At 43.7% G+C, this 26,570-nt stretch overlaps 1 protein-coding gene and 1 long non-coding RNA gene across 10 annotated transcripts; one reads left to right on the top strand and one right to left on the bottom strand.

Annotated features, from left to right (window-relative positions):
* LOC107310898 (uncharacterized) lies at positions 1 to 26,557 on the bottom strand. Of its 4 annotated transcripts, none has more exons than XR_001553794.3 (6): positions 26,448 to 26,557; positions 25,735 to 25,816; positions 20,096 to 20,743; positions 13,332 to 14,230; positions 12,535 to 12,648; positions 1 to 349 (listed from the first exon to the last, which is right to left on the bottom strand). It is a non-coding gene; the product is annotated as an uncharacterized LOC107310898 (long non-coding RNA). The 4 variants fall into 4 exon arrangements; XR_014944485.1 differs by having other exon boundaries at positions 26,214 to 26,474; XR_014944486.1 differs by lacking the exon at positions 20,096 to 20,743.
* On the top strand, positions 1,955 to 18,050 carry PSEN2 (presenilin 2). 6 transcript variants are annotated; one of them, XM_085542774.1, is made up of 12 exons: positions 1,955 to 2,016; positions 4,294 to 4,407; positions 4,856 to 5,052; positions 5,732 to 5,961; positions 6,896 to 7,037; positions 7,634 to 7,701; positions 8,406 to 8,626; positions 9,477 to 9,575; positions 11,378 to 11,455; positions 13,010 to 13,120; positions 13,646 to 13,764; positions 15,672 to 18,050. In XM_085542774.1, the coding sequence occupies exons 3-12, from the start codon at positions 4,909 to 4,911 to the stop codon at positions 15,825 to 15,827; spliced, it is 1,368 nt and encodes a 455-aa protein (XP_085398900.1). In that variant the 5' UTR covers positions 1,955 to 2,016; positions 4,294 to 4,407; positions 4,856 to 4,908; the 3' UTR covers positions 15,828 to 18,050. The 6 variants fall into 6 exon arrangements, with proteins under 6 accessions (XP_085398900.1, XP_085398899.1, XP_085398903.1 ...); XM_085542773.1 differs by having other exon boundaries at positions 13,007 to 13,120; XM_085542777.1 differs by lacking the exon at positions 4,294 to 4,407 and having other exon boundaries at positions 5,732 to 5,866.
* Positions 26,558 to 26,570: the final 13 nt, after the last annotated feature.

Here is a 26,570-nt window from a genome sequence, read left to right as displayed (position 1 = left end):
TTGAAATAGAAAGAGGAAGCATTTATTTGAATTTTAATGTATAATTTACACCCTTCATCCACGTTCTCCCCCCAGTGACTACACAAGCAGAGAGCCCAAGTAAATCGTTCAGGGTCACCTGCGTTGTTACTGTGAACATCTTGTTTTGTCTGATGTGCATTTTAAAGAGCTGTTATACATTCTGTTTTCCTTTTTCCTTGGACTGACCTTATTTCAGCTGAATTCCTTATTGATTTATCATTGGCTTCAGGCAGTGCAAAGTGGTATTAACTCAAAGTTTTCTCAGTCATGTGAACAGGTCTGCTGACTTCTTGCGGCCTGAGACTGTCTGAAGGATTTGTCCTGAGATCTGGATGGTCAAAGAGATAACAACCATTAAAGCCATAATACTTCTTTTCAATTAATGTATCTGTCTCCTAAGGAGATATTTGACTTTTTAGCAAAACTGTAAAAAATAAATACATAAAGAGACAGAAAAAGCAGATTAAATAACACAGCGGGCACTGTGGCAGCTGGATATTCCCTCTGCTGCAGCTCCAATTGGAGTAGTCCTGCTCCTGCCCTAAACCTGTGCTTAATGGTCCTGCAAAGTTTGAAAGGCTCAAAGCAAAGCAAGACTTTGCTGGTATTGCATTGATCTGGATGTACCACCAACTGCTTTCTGACTGCACATCTAAGCAGTTTTAGTTCCTGTTATCCTAATATATTGGCTTTGTCTGTTTGATTGAGCTCTCATGTTTGACTCATTTTCACATACATGAGAAAGCAGCCATCCATAAAGCTTCTATAATGCTACAAATGCTGGAATCAATGGACTACAATGATCTGTTTAATACCACAGGAGACATACAGTGCTTGGACATTCCCAGCAAAGTGTCAGCTGCCCACTGCTCAGTGCCATACAGTTTGGATGTGCTTTCAACAATAAAAACTGAGGGGCTTGGGATATTTTGTGACTGTATTTTGAAGTACTGTCTATTCTAGCACAGAACCTCGGATATACGGGGCCTGACCCTACTCAGACCTTCTGGGAAGGCACAAGAGGCTTTTTATGTCAGTTGTTTTTTTGCTACTGCTGTTGTATTGGTTTTTGTTTTGTTTTTAAAGATGGTGTTGTGTCTGTTTCTGTTTGAGAGCCAAGGGTGTACCCCAGCATTTGAATTTGTGTCAGTAGCTCTATTTATTTATAGATATTATTTATGCCTCCTGATATAAAGCAGTTGCAATTCCTCTGATATATGTGGATGACTGTAACAGTTAGTGACCAAAAACTCTTCAAGATCTCCTACTGTAAAGGTACAAAAGGGAATCAAATTATGGCAACCCCAGAGAATGTCCTTATGTACTTCAGTGAGGCACTGCGATCCCCCAGATCAAAAAGCTGTGATGCTGCTCATTACATGGCCTTTTTAGGAACCAGCATACTTCACATTATCTGTGAGAGATCCTTCAAGGAAATGACTGTGTAGATCTGTTTAAAGAAGAGAGAAAAAGCAGAAATATTGCGATGGCCATATAATACAGCGTGTGGGGGAGCTGTTAAAAGAGTCTTTTAACATGCTCTTGGGTCAGATGCTTCTCATGTGATGCAGTTAGGAAAAAAGCAAGTGTGATAAAAAAAAACCCAAACATGTTAAGGGAGATTCTGTCTGAAAGCTGAATCATAACATCTCTCAGGAAAGGATGGACTGAAGTATCCTTTGCCATCGTATTATCCACTTGTACAGAAGAGTTGAGCCAAATTCTATCTGTCTCCACAGCCCCCACTCCCCCGCCATGACAGGCAGCTCCACCGCCGGGGGATGGGTGCGCAGAGCTCCGTCCCTATTCCCACCCTTCTCTCCTATTGCAGGATGCTGCCGGATGGGTGGAGACACTCTCTGAGTGGCAGCTACAGCGGCGAGTCACGGTGGCAGGGCACTCGTCCCCGCGGCCAGCGGTGCGTCCAGGACACGCTGTAGCCAATGGGATCGGACAGAGGGGCGGCCGGCCGGGTCGGGTCCGGGCTGAGCGCAGGTACCGGGGGTGGAGACGCGGGTCGGGCGCTGGTTGCGGGGTCTCCGGCTGAGCCGGCTGGGTTAAGGGTTGGGCGGGGGGCTCCGGCACGGGGCATCGCTCCGCTGGGACTGTGTGCGACCGCTCAGCTTCGCGCTGGGCCCGGCAGCGAGTAGATCCGGCAGCTTTGCTGGCTCATGCTGGTGTGAGCTGCGTGGTTGTGTGCGTATGTATAAGGCTTTACAGTACGTGTGTCAAGTAGAAAATCAGTTACCTGTTTTCTGCCGTGAGCGGCGCTGGGACGTGGCGTTGGGCCTTAAAAAGCACAGAGCAGGCTGTAGGTCTTTGCTGCACCTCCGGTTCTGCTATTTTTTGTGCTCTGGTGCAAAGTGAAACGTGCATGGCAATCTTAGAGCCTGTCTGTTCGGACCTGCGTTCCAAGTGAGCTTACAGAGTCAGTCTGAAGACTGGCATTTGTTGTTCCTGTCCTTTGGCAGACAGTGCTCTTTAGTTGCCTGAATACCGACACGGCATCCTTGGGAGGCAGAAGTCATATCTGCAAGACCTTTTCTCTTTGTTTATCCAAAGAACCAGTATCAGAAGAGCGTGGCTTTGCTTGTCAGGTGCTTTTTGGCTTCCTTCCCGTTCTTTAAGTGAGATCCTAGGGCAGAGGCTTCCTCTCCTTTCCCTTTGCTCAGTCTGTGCTCAGGGAGCGATTGTGAGAGTTGCCAGGCAGGTCCATCCTTCCTTCCTTAAACGAGAGACTACTTAAGCCAAAGCCTTGGTGCCAGTTTGTAGTGCAGCTTGGATGAATGAATGGTGGCATTAGAATGACTCATAAGGGGCCAGTGGTGCAGCAGAGGGTTCCCTCTCTAAGCCATTCATCCAGGGCCCTCGCTTGGCCCTGCTCTTGTTTCTTACTGTGGGCACTGGCAGTGGGGCTGCTCGGGAGCCAGCATGGGTGCTAGTTCTGCTGAAACCTGGCTCTACAAAAACCATGGAAAACAAATGCCCATTGTCTCTTCAAAAGAACTGGATTTCTGATGAGCACCTGACGTTTGCACTAGAAGCTGAGGATGGTGGGACAGCCCCCTTGGCACTAACGCAGATCTAGGTCACTTTAAGGCAGCTGTGAATGCAACTTCAGAGGATTTGTTGAGAGGATTTGTTGAGGGCCAGTGGCTCCAGTCGAATCCTTAATGCTTTGGGGACAGTTTCACCTCTCGCTGAAAGCAGAGCTCACTAAACAAGGGGTGGTACAGCAGAGTTCAGGTGTGAGTCTGTCTGCTGATGAAAGTACTGTTATATCTTTGCCACTGTCCTTTCTGAGAGTGAATAACAGAAACTCTTTTAATATTATTATTATTGGGTTCTTAAAACCTGAATTTTGGTCCTAAACTATCAAAGAGTAAAATCTATCATTATTTTTCCCCCTTCCCTGCTTTCTTGACACTAGCAGGAAGTTTTAAGAATTATTTAAATTTTACAGCTCAGACATTTACATACTTAGAATCCCGTGGTGCGCATATTTTAACCTGTAGGTAGGGCCAGAAGTATGTCACGCTTGAATGATTGCATGTTATATGAGTGTACAACTTTAAAGAAGGCCTACATCTTCTAACTGAAGCAGAATCTGGGCTCTCTGCTGTGATCTAAGAGCCCCCACGTGCTGAGTGGGGATAATACATAAAGTACCTGGCGAGTGGAGACTTCTGCCTCAGTAAGAAAAAAAACAGCACAGAAATGTAGGTAGCTCGCTCAGAAAGAACATGGTATCACTGTAAAACTGGCAGGCCTGGTTTCAGGGCTGTCCCTGCATTTGTTTCCCATAAATGTGCCATTTTTATCACTGAAAGAGGAACAAAATGAGAGGGAAAGGTTTAAAGAGAAGGCAGGGGAGGAACAGTTGTCTGAAAATTCTTTGCTTGGGCGGAATGAGGTTTGCTTTCTAAAATATCTTGAAGGTGTTAGATGTGTTCAGGGTTTTGTGAAAGGCAGCGCAGCCTCACACTCCTCCCTCTTTCCATCCCTTGAAGTGAATTCTAGTTTCTTTAATATGAAGGAAGAACCTGTCATGGAGCTTCAAGGCATCTACTCTGACCTCTCAGGCTCGCTGGCAGACAGTGAAATCTACCGGTTTGCCTGCAAGTGCTGGATTCAGGTGTGACTGTGTCCAAATCGCGTGGCTTCTTCAGATTTCTCCCCTGAGCTGGATTAGTGGTCCATAAGGAGAGGTGAGGGAGAGGGAAAGAAGTGGCTCACTTAAAGATCAGGTCTTCCCCTTTCTTTTCTCCGCAGTTCCTGGGCAAAGAGAGGATCTGCTTCTGAAATTCATCTGGTTAATCAACAGTCAAAACAGGGAAGACAGCATATAGCTCCTGCTTAGTGGCTTATGTGAAGCTGAGGCTCCAGGTTACTAGGAAACTTCTGCTACCTGTTAACGCTTGTGGGAGTGTTGTGCAAGAGCTGAGCTCTCTAACTTGTTTAGCAGCCAGCCAGCATTTGAAGTGAAGTGTTGTTTGGCTCATGCAAAAATATGCAAATATGCAAATATGAAGCACTGAGAAACCTCCTTTGCGAATGTCAGGGTGCTAAAACAGAGGCAGAAACTCAGCTGTGGCAGAGGAAAAAATGCTAAGTTGACCAGGTCCAGTAGGGTCAGTGCTGTGTTTGCTGTTCTCCCTAACTGCAAATGATTTTGACTGAATGTTTTGTCGTGTCTGATGTGACAGCAGATGAAATCAGCAACTAGGAGTCACACAGCCTGCCTGCTGAAATCATGCCTCTTTTTCAGGCTTCCATTTGTTTGCACTGCAGTATTTACTGTTTCTCTTTCTTTTGGCTTCCTTTGTCCTCTCAGTCTTGTGTAGTGCTTGGCTGTGCTGCTCCTGAGTGCTCCCTGTGATAACAACGATGATCACGTTCATGAACAACTCGGACAGTGAGGATGAGCCCTGTAATGAGAGAACATCTCTGATGTCTGCAGAGAGCCCTCCGGTACCTTCCTACCAGGATGGTCTGCAAGCCTCAGAAACAAGGGAAGCGCAGACACATCGGGTACGTATACGTCCTTCTTGGGTGTGAAGAAGTGGGTTTATGAGGATAAATTTAGCCCTCAATGGGGGTAACGACTCCCAGCAGGTTGGCTTTAGCCTGTGCTGTTGCTGCCCTCGGCCAGCAGCTGTAATGCATGTTCCTATTTCCTCTGCTGTGACTTTTCCCCCCTTTTACTCATCTATACTCCTCCCCTTTCCTTCCTTTTGGTAAAGATGCGAGCTTTTAATCAGGACCTGACGTACATGTGACTCTTGCAGGATATCCTTTCCAGCCTTTTTGTTTTGCCAGAAATGTAGAAACAAAACCTAGTCCTACCACTAGTAAAGCAGCATGGTAAAGCAAGCACAGTGCTGCTGTGGGAGCAGGAATTGCTCAGACTCACACTACCTTAGATACAATTTATTCTCTCCCAGTTTTCTGCACCTTGCCCTTCATGGGCACGTGTCAGTTTCTCCGTACATGCATTGAATAGGCCCTCAGATATTCATGGTTCTTTTTTAAAAGCTCTGCTTTAGCCTGTCTGTAATGGAATTTCTAGTTGCGTTGCTCAGTTGGTACCATCTTATTAGGAACGAGTTGGTGTGCTGTGGTTGCCCACAGAAGCCTCAGGCAATATGATGGAATGAAGCTTTGAGCACAAAGGAAAAAGACTTACGTATCTGCAAATTCTTCCTTTCAGAAGAGGCAAACAGGTAGCAGCCGTAGCCCTAACAATGTCGCTGATGAGGATGCGTCTGACTCAGATGTTCGAGTGAGAGAGAGTGCCTTGGAAAATGAAGAGGAGGAACTGACTCTGAAATATGGATCAAAGCATGTAATCATGCTTTTTGTGCCTGTCACCCTTTGTATGATTGTTGTCGTCGCCACCATAAAGTCAGTGCGCTTCTATACGGAGAAAAACGGGCAGCTGTAAGTGGGGTCTTCAAAACAGCCTCTGAGTCCATGGGATCCCTAGTATTACACATATGTTCCACGCACACACATCTGTGTACACAGATTGCTTTCTTGGCAGGCTGGGGGAGCCTTTACACAGCTAAAGGTGGCTGTGTAAGCATACCAAGACCTTACAAAGATGAATGCAGCATACTTTTAGTAAGTTTTTTTCTGTACCTGCGTTGCACTGACTCATTAGCGCTGTCATTAGGCATTGGCCTGTGAGTAGCATAGTAATGAAGGTGCTTCATACTGTGGTATAAAAGATCCAGGCTTAACTCCTAGTCTGTTCACTCAGTGGCTGGCAGCAATCAGGGAATAGCATGTTCATTTGGATGAGTGCCTCATTTCCTGATGACATTTTTGTTTCCTAAAGACTCATGGTGTGGATACATAATTCCATCTAGCTCTTGCTGATTGTGCCCGGGAGTGTTCCTGGGGCTCTAACTGTGCTTGTCATGGTGGGTAGAGAAATGGAACCAAAAAAGAAGGGGGAGGGATGTGATGAAAAGGAGTAAAATAGCCTATGACACTGCTATGGAATGTGAAAAGAAGGGGCCCCTTTTGCAGAGCAGCACCTGGGATGTATCCTTGTTGTTATTGTGAAGAGGGTCCAGAGGCATGAAGTGAAAATTAGTGGCCTGGAGAGAAGTTCCCAAACTTGGGAGCTTTTCTTTAGAGCTTTGCCAGTCACAGCTGCACCGTAGGAATGTGCTTTTGTTAAAAACAACTAATCTTTAGTTGATAATTAACTGGAGCCCGGCCCCTTCAAAGGATACATCTCACGTTTACTGCCTTTGGCGGTCATATTTCCCTTTCTTTCCCACATACAGACAGATCTATTTTTATCTTAGGGCAATTATTTAGAAGAGAATGTATGTACTTTACATGGCTTTGCTTTATACCGCAGGATCTACACCCCCTTCAGTGAGGATACCCCATCTGTGGGTCAGCGTCTCTTGAACTCGGTGTTGAACACTATCATAATGATCAGCGTCATCGTTGTAATGACTGTGTTTTTAGTTGTGCTTTATAAATACCGGTGCTACAAGGTAAAGCATTCATGACAGAGCCCTCTCTACACATATTCTATAAGCGTGTTCAAGTGCTTGCATGTCAGTGAGATTAAGGCACCACACAGGATAGTGCACAACTTAGCCACGGCAACAATCTCAATGTAGAGAAGTCTTTGCTAGCAGTGGTAGAGCTGTGCCCCGGAGTGTTTTTTTGCCACAAATGTTAGGATATTAAAACAAGGCCTGTTACTCGTGCTGCTCAGGTCTGAGTATTTTCCACACAGTCAAAAAAATGTGGCAGCTTGTATTTATGGACTAAGTTGTATTGTTTGCCTTCTCTGAAATTGTAGACATGCTGTGTGAAATTCTGGACAAGCTGAGTTAGTATTATTTTTGTCTGTGGAGGTGCCAGTGGATGAGAAAGATGGAATGTAGAATGGAAGAGTTAGGGAGAACTAGGAGCAACTGGCTGCCTGTCCTCCTTCACCAGCTGTGGGGAAGGTCTTTGGAAACTGGTGAAGTGAAAAAAGAAAGTCAGACAAGGCAAAGTTCTGTCAGTAGTGCATGCAGAGCTGCAGACTGTGCAGTGAGGAACAGCACCTTCAGTCACTGTCTTTTTTTACCCTTAATAGTTCATCCATGGTTGGCTAATCCTGTCCTCTTTTATGTTGCTGTTCCTCTTCACCTACATATATCTCGGGTAAGTAGAGATGTTGCAGGTAACCTGGCAGTTCAGAACTAACTCTTTCACCTCTTTGAAGAAAATCCCCAACAAAATGTTTTTCCCCTTCTCCAAACTGACCTTGAAAAAAATAATGAAAGACTGGTCCTTAATGGCCAGTGCCTGATTATTACAGTACATACTCTATAAAATTCATTGGGAAGTCATACAGTAAACATAATGGGACTGACTGAACCTTGTTGTACAGAAGTGTATTGTTCTCAGGCTGTATCTCTTAAAGCTCATTTCACTGCTTCCAAGCTTAGAAAGAATCAAGTTTTTAACTTCTCGTTTCTATATTTCTAATTCATCCCCAGTACTGAACATCATAGTTCTGGTGGGCTTACTTGTATTTGACTTTTTAGCTAAAGACCGTTGTAAAGCCTGTGTTAAATCTGCTCTTGAATTCTGGCCTGCTCAAATCCTTGGGATCACCTCAGGACTAAGGCAGCGTGGTCCTTGCCTGTGCACATAGGGTGCTTATCTCCTGTGCAGGGAACAGAGAGTTAAGAATGCCAGCTGGCTGCAAATCAGGTTCCCCTCTTGTGATGAGGCCTGCTTCTGTCCTGCTTCCTCTTGGTGTCATAGGAGGCTTGTTTAACTACAGCTAGTAAGATGCTTTCTGTGTCAGGTTTTTTGGTTTGGCTTTTTTTTTTCTTCTGAATTTCCATCTTGTATTCCAGCGAAGTGTTGAAGACATACAACGTGGCCATGGATTACCCCACGGTTATCTTAATCATCTGGAATTTTGGAGCTGTTGGAATGATTTGCATCCACTGGAAAGGTCCCTTGCAGCTTCAGCAAGCGTATCTCATTATGATCAGTGCTCTGATGGCACTGGTTTTCATTAAATATCTACCTGAGTGGTCAGCATGGGTGATTCTGGGTGCAATCTCAATTTATGGTAAGTCCAGGTTGTGAATCTCAAGGCTCAGGGAGAAATTACTCTGTGGCAATCTCAGGGCTGTACATGTAATTCAGAAAATGACTTTATCAGACTTCCAGCTTTAGAAAGGGGCAGGTGGGTGGTTAAGTTGATCCCCCACTTGTCTCTTGTTCGCTTGGTCATGTAGTTATTGTACTTTTACTGTGTTTTTCCTTCCTTAGAGTGGAACACTGATTTGAGGAAGTACTGAACCACATCTAATTGGTTGGCAAGGATGGTTGGATTTTTATCAGTAGCAACCTGGTAGTCTTGCAGGTTTCAATTACCAGTTATGAAGAAATAATAGATTTTGGTATGAGTTAAAAGTCTGAAGGGAACCTGCAAAACAGGAGGTATCTGCAAGGTAACATTTAGATTGGTGAGGAGCTGTGACACAGAGAGAGAGAGTAAGCAAAGAGGAATTGGACCAAAGGGCTTGATTCACCTGAGAAATAGACTTAGTATATGCAGTGACAGATTGTAGAACATGAAGTAGTCTCCTTCTCTAAATTAACTATTTTGTGTAATGCGGTCATCTACTTTCATAGAAATAATGTGCTCTCAAGAGGTGGTTTTTTGTTTGTTGGTTTTTTAAGTATTAACACAACGAAAACTCTTATTGTTATATTAAGCCCTGGGGATGGTATATAAGTGAAACACATCTTTAGACTAGCAGCTGGAATTACAGTGTGGCAGAAAACTCCATTCGGGAAGTCATCAGTAAATACTGATAGATGCCAGTATGAGGAAGGAATAGTTTTTCAAGTACTAGGAATGTAAAATGCGTTACAGCTTAAAATGAGAATGTCTGGCCCCTTTCTCTTTGCAGATCTGATTGCTGTTCTCTGTCCTAAGGGGCCACTAAGAATGCTGGTAGAAACTGCACAGGAGAGAAACGAGCCCATCTTTCCTGCATTAATATATTCCTGTGAGTAAAATTAGAATATTAATGTTTTTAACCACATTAATCTTGCAGCCTTTTTCTGTGTCAAATCAGTAAGCACTATTTCTATAGTAAGCACTATTAGTTCCTTGCCCTCAGATTGGTGTGCATTTATGTCCTGTAGCACACTGTTTGTGGAAGGCCTTGTTTATCACTTATATTGGCATTAACTCTAATTAGCTGCAGCAGGGGCAGGTTTGCCTTGTGAAGCTGATGCATTCAAAAGTCAGTTTGCCTTTCTATGAATACACTGCAGAACATGCCTCTTGGTTCTGCATACAAAAGCCTTGTGTGGACAGCAGTGCTTGCAAATGTATTTAGTTAGATGGTGCCCTCTCAGTACCCATATTCCTTCTGCACATGTTTTATAGACATACCATAACTATTTAATGAGGTTCCATCTTTTCCTGTAGCTTTCTTTTCTGTGCCCAGTACATATGGAATTGCTTAGAATGTACTTGCTTTGTTTTTTCATTGCGTGGCTGCTCCCTTCAAGTGGTTCTATTCAAATATTGTTCTGCAAACAAAATCAGTCATCCCTTTGCTGGCTTTTGTAGGCTACTTGGCTGTGATCATGTCCTTTGCCCTTATCCACAAAGGCATTTGTATGCTTAAGATTAGGTTAGGTAGAAGCTGGGAGACTTAGGACTCCCAGGATCAGGGCTCAAGTCCTTCATGGACTTCAGTGACTTCCATTACATCTTCCTTAAGATGAATGGTTATTTCCAAATATTGGGTGCCTTGCTGGGAATGCCTACAAATTGGCTGTTATGGTTTTTCAAGTATCTAGTGCTATATTAATGCTTTTTGTGTTCCAAGTAGAGGTTCTGTTGGCTTCAGCTTGGAATGGAAGTGAAATATAAGTGCATTTTAATTGAGATTCGGTTAGATTGGCCTGAGACAACCTAGATGAAGTCTCCCAGATGTTTCAGTTAACATGTAAGAGTTTCCTTAAAGAAGAAAGCAATTCAACAAATAATAAACACTGAACCACAAGTTCTTGTGCAGAACGTCAGCGTCTCCATTGCAAGACCACATTCCGTAGATATCTCTAGATGTGAAAACATCACGTTGGCTGAACTTGTAATGGAACAGCAGACACTGTGTTTGCCTTGGCTTTTTTGTTAGTTACTTTAGTTTAGTTTAGCTGCAGTGAAAACAGGAAGACTGATGTACGCTTAAATAAAAGCTGATTTGAGTTCCCGTCCACTGATCTCAGAATGGCTCATATCCCTTCTTAAATTAGGGATCTCAAGAATAAACCCACAAACATTCTTCAGTTGTTCTTGGAACCAAAACAGAAATTGCCCGTATTTTGACAGGAAAAATAATAACAAAGAAAAAGGCAGAGAGAAAACTGGCACTGAGCTCCACTGTCTCCTTTGCTTGTGTGGTTTACCTTTAGCAAAAGAGGGGGAGTATGCCATCCAACTTAACCTCTGGTTACATTTGTACTAGCATCATTTGCTGTGCAACTGTTCCTTTTGAACAGAGGAGATAGAAACCAGAAGGAAAACAACGGACATGAGGACTCTTGTTTTGTATTTTTGCTTTCTTCAGCCTATAGAGAAGGCAATACTGACTTGTGCTCTGAGACTCTTAAAAACTGAACAGATGCGCTCTCTTGCTCTGACCTTGCCTTCTAAGGAACTAGGGAAACAAACTAAGAATCAGTAGCATTTACAGGGGGAACTGTTTATGTTTTCAGCGATAGCTAAATACTTGACTGCTCTGAGCTACAGTGACTAGTGTTCTAATCAGCTGATAACTTGCTCTCTTTCTTCTAGCTGCTATGATATGGACAGTTGGAATGGCAAAACCAGACACAGCAGCAAAAGGACAAAGCCAACAGACATGGGATGCAGGTACGCTTGCATGTTGCTCTCCTGTATAGATCAGTGGCCCATGCAAACAATATGCTTAAGACTGCAAGTAAATGCAAGCCCTTGAATCTCAAAGGACACTCTCTTTGTAGCCTTGCTATGTTAGTTGCAGAACTTAATGGTGCTCTGAAACCTGTTCTTTGAACTGGAAGCAAAGATTATTAGATGATGTTGGGAGTTCCAGTATTCAAGCTGTCTTTATTCAGACGAACAGAAATCCATCTTGAGATGTACTGAAGTCAAAGATGGAAGTGGGTCCCGAGTTTTTTGTTTGTTTAACAGCTTTACCTGCTGGTGATGGTTAATTACAACATAGGCTCATAACAGTAATGCCAGTGAACTGGTGAACTTGAGTGCATTTCAATGTATTGTGTTCAAACAAATGCCATGAAACAGATGTGCTCTAACCCAGCTCTAAGTTCAATTTGGCTTGCTCTGATAAAGAGAATGGACATTCTTACAGTTACCCTTGTGAAAAGGTTTGTGCAGTTACACAGCAGTAGCTGATGTATTCCAAGTTTACATTGTCAATTGGTGTGCCACTGCTTATTCCTTCTTAAAATTAAACTGCAGTTTTGAGGGCAATTGAATAAAATCTGACTTCTGGTGTTGCAAGCATTTCCTATCTGGTCCCAGTGCACTTCAGAGCAGCTTTTTATGCTAAAGAAATACGTTTGATAATGGAACATACTACGTATTTTCAGGCTGAAGTAGCTGACATACAACAGACCACAGGTACGCAGTCCTACTTTTAAATCTAGCACAGAGCAGGAGCAAACTACACTGTTGGGTTTACTGAATGCATCAATGGAAGCTCTGTGTGTCCCAGGTCATGGTCTGCTTGCATCTGCAGTGGCAGCATCCTACCAGGCTGGTGTGAACTGGAAAGTTTGTATGGGTGCTTCTGAAAAATAGGAACTGTCAGCTAGAGTAATGTCTCACAGACCAGATGCTTCTGAAAGCACATGGGAAAGATGAAAGCTACAGGTTAGATGTGCTTAAGAGGATTAAAAAAAACAAACAAAAAAAGCTTGTGTGTTAAGAAGGAAACGTCTGCTTACCTGTGCGTGATCAGCCAACTCCAACGTCAGTGTGATTCAGGGCAGAACTTTTCTCATAAATGGCTGTTCTCCTACTCATCCACTTTTTTGCTCTGCTACCTGAGCACCTCCACCCTAAAGAAGTAACAACAAGGCAGTATGTGTTAATTTTACTCGGTTTCACTTGTCACTTTAGGCTGCACAGAACAGCAGATTCTAGCATGTCTGACAGTTTGATCCACCGATTGAGAACTGAGGTGAAAACTCCCTTTGTCTGTAATGACTGGTAGATAAATGCTTAGTTTTGCACATTTACTCACTTGTTTAGGCTGCTGAACACCTGGATAGCAGCCAAGCGAGCTGTGAGCATGCAGCCATCTGGACTGTTCCAAATAATAACATGCATGTTTTCATCAAATACATTGAATATCTATGATTGAGCTGTTGTTTTGTTTTGTTTTTATTCTTGGCCTGTGTTTGTGGAACCAACAAGAAGATGGGAGAGAGAACCACAGTAGCACTTCACATTCAGACTCCCAGATTTTGGACACAAGGAGCCCTGCTCCCAGCCATCCCATCACTTTAGAGGAAATGGAAGAGGAGGAACGTAAGAGACGCTTCATATATTGCTTTCAGCGCAGTCAGGATCAGGGCCTGATATTTTTACTCATGGTGGTTAACACTGTAACTCATTTGGGTCTAATTGCAGTTTATTTGAAAAGCTGTGACTCGCTGAGGAACTAAGGTCCTATCCTAACTCTTGCATTACTTCTTGCTGCTGCAGTATCTGTTCTGGGTTTGTGGTTCCAGTGACATACCTTTGGCTATGCAAGACACCTTAAGCGGTTCCTTCATCCCATTCCATCCCCTTCCTTTCTGTCTCCATGCTTCTTCAGCTGGAGGGCAGCACGAGGAAGTGTTGGAAGCCTTGGCCTTGGCTTCCTCAGTAATCCGTGGAGGTAATCCCTTCTGCCTCTGAGCAGAATGCAAGAGGTTCATCTTGGTTGGTAGCCAGGAATAGCAACCTTCACTTGGTCCCAAGGTAACAAGACTTGGTTCAGGAGGAAACAAAAAAGGAGGAAACCAAACAGGAGAAGTAAGACTTGTTTTCTTTCCCTTCATCTTCTTGCAGGAGGTGTGAAACTGGGCCTTGGAGACTTCATATTTTACAGTGTGCTGGTTGGGAAAGCAGCTGCCACACCTAGTGGAGACTGGAATACTACACTGGCCTGCTTTGTAGCCATTCTCATAGTAAGTGAGCAAGTTTTTGAAACTATTATAGTCATATTTAGCAGAACAGTATATTACCAGAAGTACAAACAGCGAAGGACTGCTAAATCACTCCAGGTAATGTCCTGGGTGCTCAGGTGAAAGCGTCCGTGGATTTTCTAGCCCAATGCTTTGTCTAGAAACACAGGCTTTAAGTGACTTCTAGGAGAAGCTGTGTGATAGAGGCTGGTAGGGAGGACTCCTCAGAGCAGAACCAAATGTGGAGATGATGTTGGTCAAACAGACCCACGGCAAACTGCTGAACTGCTTGCCTGTTTGCTTCAGTGTTCAGTTCCCCCAGAGACTGGGGACTTCGTCAGAAACAAGAGTTAATATTATGAACTCCATGTTGATGAGCAGGTGTAGTTGAGGAGGCTAACTAATTCCCTTTCGCTATGGAGAACTGTGATGTAAGAGGATAAAGGCACATTTCATTCTTGTGTTCAAGCTGGAAAAAAAAAAGAACAGAGGACATAAGGAGACTTAAAAATCCATGGAAATTTTGAGTAAAAGTAGTTGACTATCATATTGTACCTGCTTAAGGCCTCAGGCCTGACAGATCTCATGACTATATGCTTTTGAATAGAAAATTATTAACAGTAACTAGTTCTTTATACTAGCAGCCTTGTTGAAACTAAGAAGAAGAGCAGCAGCAGGAGTTTTAGGAGACAAAAGAAAATGAATTATTGTGTCTTTCTTGATCTTCTGTTTCCCTGATTAGACTCTGGGCATAGAGAATTGTAGTTATGTGTTATGAAGAACATGGCTCAGAGAGCACTGGAACTAGAAATTTGATCAATCAAATAGTGTGTTGTCAACCTTTCCTGACGTGTCCTACCTCATAGGTCAGAGACGCTTACACAGGTGCCTCCCAGGGTCCCTTTACTGTGGGGAAAGCTCTCCTCTATCTCTCAGGCATTATACGCTACTCTTTGTCTTTTAAGGTGCAGTTAAATTTGTTCTGGTTTCTTCTCAGTTTCATAATTCTGTTGCTGTGTGGCTCTCTGGTTCCAAAACTGTCCCTGCAGTGTCCAGGCAGCAGGCGTATCTTTTAATTACACTGTGGAATAGGCCAGATCTGGTCCATGAAGAGTGTGAAGATCAGAGCCACAGAGTCAGCTGGATTATAGCCAGCCATGCAGCACAGAAACAGGGATTTAAAAATAAATAAATGAAGTCCCACCTGCTGATCCCTAATAAATGGATGTTTGGGGGAGCCCAGCATGAGCATTGTATCTGAAGTTTCATTATCATAAAGGAAGATAAAAGGGCTCAGATAAGACAAATAATTCATACCTAAATATACTTCATCCAACTGTACTGTATATCCCAAACCTTTAAAATCTTTCACATGTTTTCTAAGAGATGGATTTTGGCCTGCCGCAAAATAAAAACAGAATTCACTTCTTATAATCAGCAACCCAGTCAAATGAACAGCAGGAGATTTTCACCTCCCTCTTCACCCCCCCACAAGAGACCTTGAAATGTGACAAGGTGGTAGCAGTATGTGCTGCTGTGTGATAGAACCGTCCAGTGAAACTCCTTGCAGTTCAACAGGACTACATGGTTTATCTGCTGGTTCAGTAATTGGTACAGAATGCTGCAGAGCAAGATGTAAAATAATCTGAAAATAAAATAACCTCTCAATATGTCAGTGCAAGTTGTTTACATTGATTTCTGGGGCTGTGCTCCAAGATCGCTGAAGAAAATACTTGGCCAGCTGTTTAGAAAGATGAAGATGTGGGGAAATGTATCTGATTTCACTGGTAGTTGAGGCAAGCTTCAATTTCTGTACGGTGTATCTAGCTTCCTTATATATTAGATTGTTACCAGAGGTTTGCTTCTGGGCTTCTTACTTTATTTCCTTGTGTTTTTATTCTCTCTGGCAGGGTTTATGTTTGACTCTCTTACTACTGGCTGTTTTTAAGAAAGCACTGCCTGCTCTTCCCATCTCCATCACCTTCGGCTTGATCTTTTACTTCTCGACAGACAACCTGGTGCGACCGTTCATGGACACCCTGGCCTCCCACCAGCTGTATATTTAGAACAAGTGGGAATTGAAGAATTCTTTTTAAGCTTTGCTGTGAAGTATGGTACACTGTTTGGAATAAGTCATAACGTTTTTCACCTAGTGCCATATATTTGTAAGGAAAACAGTAACCCTGTGACATGATGTGTACTAAAAAGCTAGCTACATGTTAAGATGAACTTTTTCACAGGACTCCTAACTCTTGGACTCCAATGGGAAACCTGGCTCATGGCAGGTGTCAGAGCATTACTTAAATGTTATTTAATGTGCACGCTGGCTCTTATGAGCATGGAAACGTGAATGTAGTGCGGTGTACTGGAGAGATGAAGGGTCTGATCTGTGCTTTGAGAAGCTCAGGCGTTCTAGCCTTGGAATTGCAGTCAAGTTTTGCTGTGCTCTGGAGCTGCTGGCACTTCATACTTTTGAAGTGTTGCGTGCACATGTAGTGAAAGTGGGTCTTGCTTGTAAGTAGAAAAGCACAGCAGTACGCAGAGAACAGAGCAGTGTGTCACACCTCGTGGTGAGCACTAAACTGATGCGTGATGCCGAACTTCATAAGCTAGGCTGTGTAATTGCCCCAGTTGTCTCTCTTTGTTCTGACCCAAGTGAGACATGGCTGCCACGGTTCTAGATGGGATAACAGCAGTTAGATGTCTGAACATCAGGCTTCTGTTTCTGGGTGCATCCACCCGGGCAGCTAACAGCTGAAGGCAGGGCTGACTGTTAAGCAGATTGGATCCTCAGCGTGGAAATCATTGCAGAGCTCCCAGTAAATCAGTTGACCTGTAACTTCCTGTGTGTATCTTTGGTCTCATTTCTGTACATGATCATAACTGTTCCAGAGGAGGATTTACCATCCCTCTATGAAGAGGTCCTCTGACGCTGACTGAAGCTCGGTTTACCTAGTTTTTGGTACTGTTGTTGCAAGAGCTTTTATTACAAATTTTAAAATAGCTATTTAATGTAAAAGGAACTCTTTTGAAAAGACTGTCATAATTTGTATCAAAATATGGGGCTGCAAACACAGACCTGCTGTGATGTTATGTAAGGCACCGCTAATGCTGGGAACGTTGACACAGCCTCAAGTGACTTCATTTAAAAAAACAACAAAAAATCACACTGTGTTGCCAGTGGACAAAACCAGGCCTGACTCCATCCTTACCGTTAGTACTTGATCACTGTTTTCCTTCAGATTTTACAAACGTTTTATTTCTACCCTGAGGGTCATTTTTAGCACTAGTTCTGTAATATGTTATTTTTCCTTCTTACTTGAGTGCGTAACAAACAAGCTGTGTTTTCTTTGACAGCTGATCGGTGTCAGCGTTTCAAACTGAAACGTTCCGCAGGGCTTTTTTGAACAATGCAGTGTCTTTGAGAGATACAGAACTTCAGGTCTGAGAATCCTTTTTAGACAAGGCTTTGAAGTCTGCCTTTTTAAGATGTTTTTTTCCTGTAGACATCTTCAAGCTAATGTACTTTTTGATATTCTTAACAAGAACATCAGGTAGGTGCTTCAAACAAATTGAGAGAGCACATCAGGTGTTTTGAGTTGTGTGTCTTAGTTTGGACAAGTACACAATTATTGCTCTTGGTTTAGTTTGCTGTTCTTACTACTTACATTTGCAATGTTTGAATGTAAAAACTGCAGACAACCAGTTATTACTGATAGCTGTTTTCCTCTGGAAACAAACTGTCTGCTTGGTTTTTAAGGTTTATATAAATCAGTTGTTCTTTTTCTTTTTAACAGCAACAGTTGTGGGGCCAAATCAAAACGCAATCACTTGCAATCGTGATTTTATATTTTATACTGCACGGTGTAGATGATCTGAAATGCTTTATATACAAGAAAATCCTGCTTGGCTTAACGGGGCTGTCGCATATTGTTAGAAATTATTTATTTTTCTGAAAGTGAAGTTGATATATGAGGGAAACGGCGCGGATCCTTCTTACTGAAGCATCATTAATAGAGCTTGAGTTCTATGTACATTTGTGCTTAAAAAGATTGGCCCCTCGCTGCACTCTGCATAACTTATAAATTAATTTAAAAGGTGACTGAGCAATGGATTCTGTCAGTGCAGCGACGTGTACTTTCTTGGTGAGTGAAGGGGCGTACTGTGTGTGTATATACTGGAGTGGTTCTAACTGTGTAAATGTTTATATGTATTTACTAATATATATTCACTGTGAGTGTGTGTGTGTATATGTCTGTATATACACACATACAAGAGTTTTAAAATGATGTTGAGTGATCTCTCATTTCATTGGAACATTTTCACTTGCGTATAAAAGTGAAGTTCTGTGCATGTTGTTAACGTTGCACAGGATGGTAAAGGATTTGTGTTAGGCCCTTCAAAAAGGATGAACTGTAGCCTAGGGGCTACGTGAGAAATTAGCCCAGTGATCTTAAAGCGTGTGTGTGTGTGTGTGTGTGTAGCAAAGTGGCTGTCTGTCTTTTCTGTGCACTCACCGACTTCACCTTGCTGCATGCTCTGCTAAACTGCAGTCTGACCTTGGAAAAGTCCAAAATACTGCTGTTGATAGGCGTCCATGAAGATGTGAAGCTGTCAGGTAGGTTAGGAGGATCATCACCTTAATGTAAGTGTCGCTCCATAGCTTGAAGTCCTAGAGGAGATGCCACATGTTTCTGTTTTCCTACATCTACCCTATCACACCTTCTTTCCAGTTTAGAATGAGTATTTCATTGCATCTGGACCAAAGTGTTGCTTGGGCACAGAACAATCCCTATTGTGTAAGATTGAAGCAATATCCAGGAGCAAAAATGTAGTGGCAAGCCTGCCTAATGCTACGGGATATGCAACATTAATGCCTTCCTTCCACTTCCATCATATTGCTACAGACTTTCATTTCCCACTAAATTCAAGATGTTTGCCCTCAGCTGTCAAGGAGTTAAATGAATATGAAATGTTTATTTTTTCCCTCATGCAACTCACTTATTTGACAGGTGCCCAGGAGCACATTTTTGGGAGGTGTCAGAGTTCAGTACTATTTATCGCTCAGTATTAAAAAGATATAAATAAATCAAGACTATGAAGTGGAACTTGCTAAGCTTCTTGATATAGAAACCTGAGCCAGGTATGGAGCCAAGCAGTGGGAGTGGAAGTTTTCCAGAACAGAGTCCTCTCAAATGCAGCCTGAACAGTGTGGCAGCTTCTAGGCCAAATCAGGGTTAAGACAGCGCAGAAATAAATGGTGTGAAGCCTAGTGCTCCATAACTGCTGCCTTGCAGGGCCTGAAGAATCAGGAGGAGGCAGAGTAGGGAAAGCTTTAGGCATATTTTCTCCAGCGTCTCTGCTTGGTATGAACCAAGGAGAACCTTTGCTCATCCCAGCATAAAATCTGAGCAACTCTACAGCTCAATTGCATTTAAGAAGAGTAACAGCAAGTGTAGAAAACCAGTCCAACATTTTAACTTATGCAGTCCCCGTCCTCAAGCTTTACAAAGCTAAATATAAGCAATTAGAATTCCCCCTGACTTGGTAGAGCTGTGTTGGAAGAACTCAAGTTGTTATTCAGAACCAATGTAAGGCAAGGCAAAGTGTCTAGGGCTGCAGGTAGGACTGACTAGTCAGGGTTATTTGTAAAGCCACAGCTTTGATGTACCAACAAATAGTTAATAACAATAAAATGATAGTAGCGCAAACAGGATTTATTCCAGCAGGATCTCCTTGCCCCTTTACCGTTCCAGAAAACACATGCCATATCTTTAAGGCCCCACCAAACACAGCTTTTGTGATATTCCTGGAAATGTAATCAGAGCTATTTTTGTTTTCCAAATATTGTGCTAATAATTTGTCTTACAGCCGTGTTATGTGCAGGTTTCAAGAGGCATGGAAACCATTGGATTTTCTTCCTTAATATGGAGAAAAAAATATATATATATCTGTGATTTTTGGCTTTCTGTGATTAGGGTGAGCAAACCAAGGACCAAAATGGCAAACGCTGTGACTAATTTTGGAGAACTCATCACGCAGGCAACCAAACTCTGGGTTGTGTGGAGAACTAACAGGGAACAGAAATCCAGCACATGCTTTCAGCCATAGAGCCTACAGTCTGTAGACCGTTAGCCTATGAATTAATGAAATGTTAGAAGAAACAAAATATACCTGAGGCATAGGTTAGATTTACAAAAAGAAACAGGGTTTCTCTATACGGGATTATCAAAGCAGTGCAGTTATAGTTTTAAAGATAGAAATGGTGGGAAAATCAGGGCTAGATGGGAACATGAAGCCGCAACCAAAGCACTTATCTAAAGGGTTAAATTACCTTATTTGCTGTCAGTGTGTCTCTGCGCTTTTCAGTGCCATCATGAAATAGAAGATCTGCTGCAGAGAACAGAGATCTGGCTTCCAGGAAAGGAACTGCCCCTTGCGTTTTGAAAGCAGGCCACCAATTAAACTAGAATGACAGTTCTTAAAGTTCATGGAGTGGATGGCACAGAACAGTCACACGCTTCATCATTCTGTATCTAGGGGGACTGCTGAAGTAAAGGGACATCTCTGATCCCACACCTTGTGCTCCTCCAGGCTAGAAGTTCCTTTGGAAACATTGGAGAGTTCACTCTGGGAGTGAACCTGTAGTGCTGGTTCTTGGTGCTTCTGTGCCTGAAGGCAAGCTCTTTTCACAGTGCACAGCATGCAGCGTGTGTTGAAATCACTCTGCTGCTCTTCCAGTGAGGCTTTCCATGCGCTTCTTTAGGAGCCAGGTTTCATGAGCATGATAGAGCAGAAAATCACCTGAAGCTTTGTTTTACAGGCAGGAGTTGAAGTATTCGCTGAGGGTCAAACGAAGGGCTTGACCTGGATATCTGGACCATTTCTTCATGTGTCTTTTTTTCCAGAGGCGTTAACTGCAAGTGTGCCCCCTCAGCTGAGCTCAGATATGTGTCAGTCACTTGTGAATCCTCCTCTCCAGCTGTGATGACACAAATATAGATACTAGAGATCAGATTACGTAGCCTTTCTCAACTGACCTCAAGTGTAGGATCAATAGCCATAACAAAGCAGGAAAAGGGTCAGTCAGCATCCAAAGTTAGCAGTGATTCAGCTTGCCCCCTAGACTGACTACTAAAAGTAAATGGTTAGGACTCTGTGAATCACTGTCCACGTGTGGAAAGAAGTCGAGGAGATTGCCTGTTTGCCACACGAGTACTCGGAAACCCCCCAGCTTGTCCTCTCTACCCTGTGCTATGTGCTGGAACAGCAAAGCAAGGTGTCAGGAAGCCAGAAGGCAGAGCAGCTCTTGGGACAGTGAAAGCAAGAGCGTTGTGTTGAGGTTGAGTCCAGGCTGGGCAACAGTGTGCTGCAGCAATGTGACATGCAGCCATACTTTGCCAAAGGTGGTACAGTAGCTGTGTTTGGCAGCATGCTTTACCATTAGTTACCACACTGCCATGACTAGTACTAACTCTTAGTTTGGGCTGAGTTCTCCAAAACTTAGTGAAATGTTCTGAAACAGCCCCATTTCTGCTGTATTGTCCATCCTGCCTTCCTGTTTAGACTGATTCTGTGGAAACTCCTCTAGCTAATCCTTCTGTCCTTCATCTAAGGGCGTTCATAGTAGCTAAATGCAGGTGAGGGACTTGCTTCTGTTTGCCTCACTTCAAAATTAGTTTCCACATTTAACCAAGGAGTGAATGGCTTCACTAGTTATTATCCGCATGGTGAATCCTGCCTGGCAGCTACAGGGTAAACTGTCTTTCTACTGTGCGTCTGTGGGCTCTGTTGTGATACACGTAAAATCAGTTAGATGGCAGGAGGAAAAGGCAAAGCACACACTAAACTCAATGAGCAAAAATAATGAATCTGTCTAACCCAGGAGTAAACAACTACTGTCTTGAAATAAGAGAAATTCTTCACGCAGAGAAGTTCCCATCACTGGAACAATCACCCCAGTGATATGGTAAGAATCCCCATCATAAGGTTTTTGAGATGCAGCTGCTTACAGTGCTTGATAACCTCATCTGGGCTCCCTTTTCTCACAGAATGTTGGACTTCATGATTTTCCAAGCTTCTTTCCAACCCGGGCTCTCCCAGCAGCCCAAAGACAACGACTAGTCGTGCTTTCTTCCACTTAGTGCTCCTTGTGCAGTCTTGCCACCTGTCTCTGTCCTTCTCTCAGCACCCTCCACCCCCGTGGGCTCATCGCCAACTTTCCAAAGCACCCAGTGCCCACTGCAGCCACATGGCAATGTTTGGAGGCAGCAGTGGCTGGCACAAACCGCAGCCAGGCAGCACTGCGCTAAGCGTGGTGTGCTGCACAATTTTTTCCAGCCATCCTCCTCCGTCAGTGATGAACATGTTTGTAGCTTTGGCTTGTTGTGACTTGTTAACACCCCATCTAGAGAATAACAACTATTTCTGTGTTCTTTCATAACGTAAGGAAAAAAAAGATACCTGTGTGTAAATTTCCACTTGGAGAGATGTTTGCAACACTTCTCCCGGTGGGAAGAAATCATGTTATCTGGCATGGTGAGGATGCCTTCAAGCAGCCCCATTGGGCTCCCCTGCCTCCCCCAGCCATGCAGAGCAAGGCTGCTTGCTGAGAGCCCTGGGTTGAAAACAGGGGTGGAAGCTCATGAAATACCTGCCCCATTCCCTGCACTGTGTCTTGGACAGAAAACATTAGTTGTGAGAACTGACACGGTGCCTTTTTCCAAGAAAGCTAAATCATCTTGGAATAAAGGTTTCACCAACAAAATGAAATTGAGCCTCGTCTCCTTCCCTTTACAGTGAGGGGGAACGAGAAATGAAGGTCAAATACAACAAAAATTATGAGTGTTTAGGGTGAAAATACACAATTCAGGAGTCAAAGCATTCCAAAGCGCTATAAAAATAGCTCATCATTTGGATCCTATGATGATAGTGGATGTGCATCTGCCACTGGCTGAAGTCAGAGGGATCTCATTTCTTTACAAGGCTGTTGCTCTCATCCTTGGCCATAAAGCCGTGTAAATAACATATGGTACAAACAACGTCACTGAAACTTGCCAAAGTTTTGAAATACCTGAAAGTTAACTACTGAAACCAAGCCACCTGTCCAGTATGTTCTCCTTAAGCTGTTCCAGTTCATCATCATCGCAGCGTTATGTTGATGGAACGCCATAAATCTGTGTAGGCAGATACAACATTCTTCCTGCTCTATAGAAACTTCCCTCTAAAGACGAGTGACCACAAGGTGAAGTTTTCCAAGTTGTATCTTATCAGAGCTTCGGTTGCTTGGAGAGGAAGAACTGACAGAAGCATTTCCGAAGCAGTTTTTGCCTTGTGGTTAGCTGTGTAAATGTGGGAGAAGGATGGTGACGCATATTTTACTGTGGTCAGAGAAACAGCTTGGGCCTGTCCTATGTCTATGTAAGAGGATTTCTGCGCGTTCTCCAAATGCTCATCAACCTGATGACAAGACCAATAGTTGCTTAATTAAGAATGCATTAACCTTTTTTTTTCCTGCAGGTTAGTTGTCTGACTACTAATTTCCCATTGCAGAGGAACCCTTCTGACTGCAGGGCCTGAGGATCCTTCCAGGCTCTGATTCTCTTAACTTTGTTTTTCTGAAGTTGAAACAGCCCGACCAATTCCTCTCCCACATGCCTGGGAACTTGGCCCACTTTGTCCAAACCTCTGACAGGAGCCAGCTTTTTCTGAGTTCTTCAAAGCAGCCAACATCAGAACTGGCAGGCTTTTTTTTGGGTGTTCCCTGGCATTCAGTAAGCAGCGAGCTGCTGGCTGCGGAGCAAACAGACTTCCCTCAGAAAACAGCAAGCAGGAGGAGAAAAGCAACCTCACCCAAGGCCTGACAGTGAGCCTGCTGGAAGTCACATTTAGAGTCCTAGATTCTCTCTTCCCCATGTTGCTCTTGCTGTTTTACTGAGACCTGCAGCAGAGCTGTTTATCCATATGAAATTACATTATGAAATTACATAATTAAGCCCTTTGTTATGAAACTGTCAACAGGCAATACAAGGTAAATATACGATGGCAATGCTAAAGCACCTGCACAAATCCATAACTTCTAGCTGCTACATCGAGCATTCTCTAGAGGTGCTCTAGAGATCTGGATAAGACAGCAAATACATTGAAAGTTGACTGAATGTAGCAATATTGAATAAGATGGGAGAAGCAAATGAAGGCCATAGTACCAAAGATACGCTGCAGTAAAGTTCTTATTGCGTCATCTTATAGGCCAACAAGAGACTCCCAAAACAGCAGGACCTTGATTTTTCACAGAGCTGCTTGGGCTTGCTCTGTCAATTCAGATCTGCACTGCACAGATCTGCAAAAGGATACAAGAATCTAACACAGAAATTACACGGGATTTAGATGCTGAAGCACAAGCTCATGTAACAGCCTCATTCTGCTGTCACATCATACTGGAGGCACATCAATAGATGCCACAGTTTTTAACGTGAAACATACCATCAGAAGGGGTGGCCTGGACTGACCCCTGCTGAATTCACATCCACACGTCCTGCCTCTGAAAACAGTTTGCATGAGGGAAGACAGCACGTTTGTGTGGGATTTGGAAAGGATGGATGAATTCTCTATTCTCATTTCCTATTGCTGAGCTTTTCCATCAGGTACAGCATAACAAGTAGTAAGAATAATATTTGTAAGGCTAGAGGGTAGAAGGCAAGAACATGCACAACAACTAGAGCCTCAGTGTGAGGGTGGAATGCTTAAAGATTTCACAAGCAGAGAAGGAAGCTGAATTTGGATCTTTTAAAGCCCATGGGGGTTGTTAACCACTGGGCTATTAAATAAATCACTGATGTTTGACTCTTTGGTTTATTTATGAAGTATTTTGCCTCTCCTTTCTCCAGGATTCAGAGCTACAAATTTAATTATTGGTAGCACTGAATATCGATTGTATTTTACCTTTTGTTGTTACTCTTCAGAGTGTGTGGCGATCTTGCAAGACTTCTGCCATGGCACAATTCTCCCTGTGCACTACATACAACATTTGCCTTTTTATTTAGGATTGTGAATGCTGTTAGCCAATCAAATCCCAGGAGTTAGGGATTACAGACTTGGAATCCTGGGTGTCCTGTTCCTGTTCCCCCCTGCAGAACTAAATGGTAACAACAACAGAAAAGGATAAAGTATCAACTTCTGCCAGCTTCAGTCCCGTTTTTTAATCCCAGCTCTTTCCATTCCAAATTCCATGGAGAACAGACACTTCTCACTTCTTCGCTCTAAGTATAGAAGAAGCCTGTCTTGCATTAATATACAAGGGGTCTTTTAAGGATGCAGAAAGCCTGGCAATAGAAGGTGCGATGCAAATTAAATAGCAGCTGCAAGAATGGTTTACCACACGGGAATGAAGCGAACCAGCTAGGCCTGTCTTGGAAAGATGGAGAGAGCTTGATCCTTTGCTTGTTCTGCCTACATCTCAAACTATGACAGTGTGTGCATGCAGAAACCCATGGAATTCTCCGTGCTCAGCAGAGTGAGTAAGGTATATTTCACAATTAATGCTGAGCTGACGCAAATTAAGTGGTGTTACACAGAAACTTAGAGCTGGCATCCAAATTCAGTAGACTTGTAGATGAAAGAGCATACTCTAGAGAAAGATATCTCAATAACATCTATTTCCAGATGAGGGTAAAGATTACCTTTCTTTTAGAGATGTATTCCTGGAGATGTCACCCTTTGAGGCAAAATTCTCAAAGCTCGTATCTTATTAAAGCCACGTTTTTGCATCACGTAGCATGTCTCATCTCCATCCAGTTCTTAGGCATGAAAGCGTCATATTTGACCTTTGCATTTCAGATGTATCATGTCCGTGCAAGGCCTGGGTGCAGGGCAATGAAACCAATAATGCACCTCAATCTCTTAAGTTCAAATTTAACCTTTCTAGTACTGACCTTCCAATCTGGATGGCAGCTGGGTGATAAGTTAGTAACATACCTGTACTGCAGCTGTCCCTTCAGTTCTGGGCAGGGAGTTTCTCACGCCTCAGGGCTTGGGAAGGATGCTGTTCTTTTTTAATCTAAGACAAAACACACGAAGGAGTGTATGCAATGTTTAAGCAACATTTTATGTGTTTATGAATACCAGCCAAATCACCTTTGATCTCAGCAGCTGTAAGTCAGGGATACAACAACCCCCTTATATTGCTGGGAGGTTTGGAACTAGCAGATGGGCTGGGAGCGTTGGCCAGCTGTGGGACTGAGCCCTGTACACAGCTGGCTATGGTCTTTTTGGTCTTTTTGGTCTTTTTGTGCCCATTTCGGGCTGCTGGTCAGCTTACAGCCTAGGCCAAAGCAATTAACAGGGCTGAAATTAAAGCTCAGGGCTGTTTGTTGGTCACTCCTGTAAACTACGCTACGACTGCAGGACACCTATGAGCCTCGTTGAAGAAGAAAAGAACTATTTAAGCCCCACACCTCGTGCAAACACAGCCGTGCGGTACCGCCGGGTTACGGGTCGGGCGGGCAAGCTGCTGACTGCGATATCCACCACAGCGGCGGGGAGCAGCCCCACACAGACGGCTCTTCAGCACGGAGCAGCACATCACTGACAGGCAGGCTCCATCCCGGCCTCCATCCACTCCCGCATCCAGGCCCATCCCATCCCAGGCAGCCCCTCCCTCCCTCCCTGCCGTGCGGTGCCACACGCACCTCACGCCCGACACCCGCCACCGCCGCACGGAGCTCACGGGCCTCACGTCCCCCTGCAGCCGCCGCGCTCCCCGCCCCCCCTGCCTGCCATTGGAGGGGGATCGCCGCGCACGGGCTCAGCAC

This window comes from Coturnix japonica, chromosome 3, assembly GCF_054131305.1.
Source record: "Coturnix japonica strain WE chromosome 3, WE-NBRP24, whole genome shotgun sequence".
In the NCBI taxonomy this organism is placed as follows: Eukaryota; Metazoa; Chordata; class Aves; order Galliformes; family Phasianidae; genus Coturnix; species Coturnix japonica.
This window is presented reverse-complemented; position numbering and strand designations above follow the sequence as displayed.

Bases quoted from the DNA above. Each gene is read 5' to 3' on its own strand.
- PSEN2 (XM_085542772.1), top strand. From the start codon at position 4,909: ATGATCACGTTCATGAACAACTCGGACAGTGAGGATGAGCCCTGTAAT. The intron at 7,702-8,405 runs GTAAGTAGAGAT...CTTGTATTCCAG, and splicing joins TTCACCTACATATATCTCGG to CGAAGTGTTGAAGACATACA. The intron at 13,765-15,671 runs GTAAGTGAGCAA...TCTCTCTGGCAG, and splicing joins GCTTTGTAGCCATTCTCATA to GGTTTATGTTTGACTCTCTT.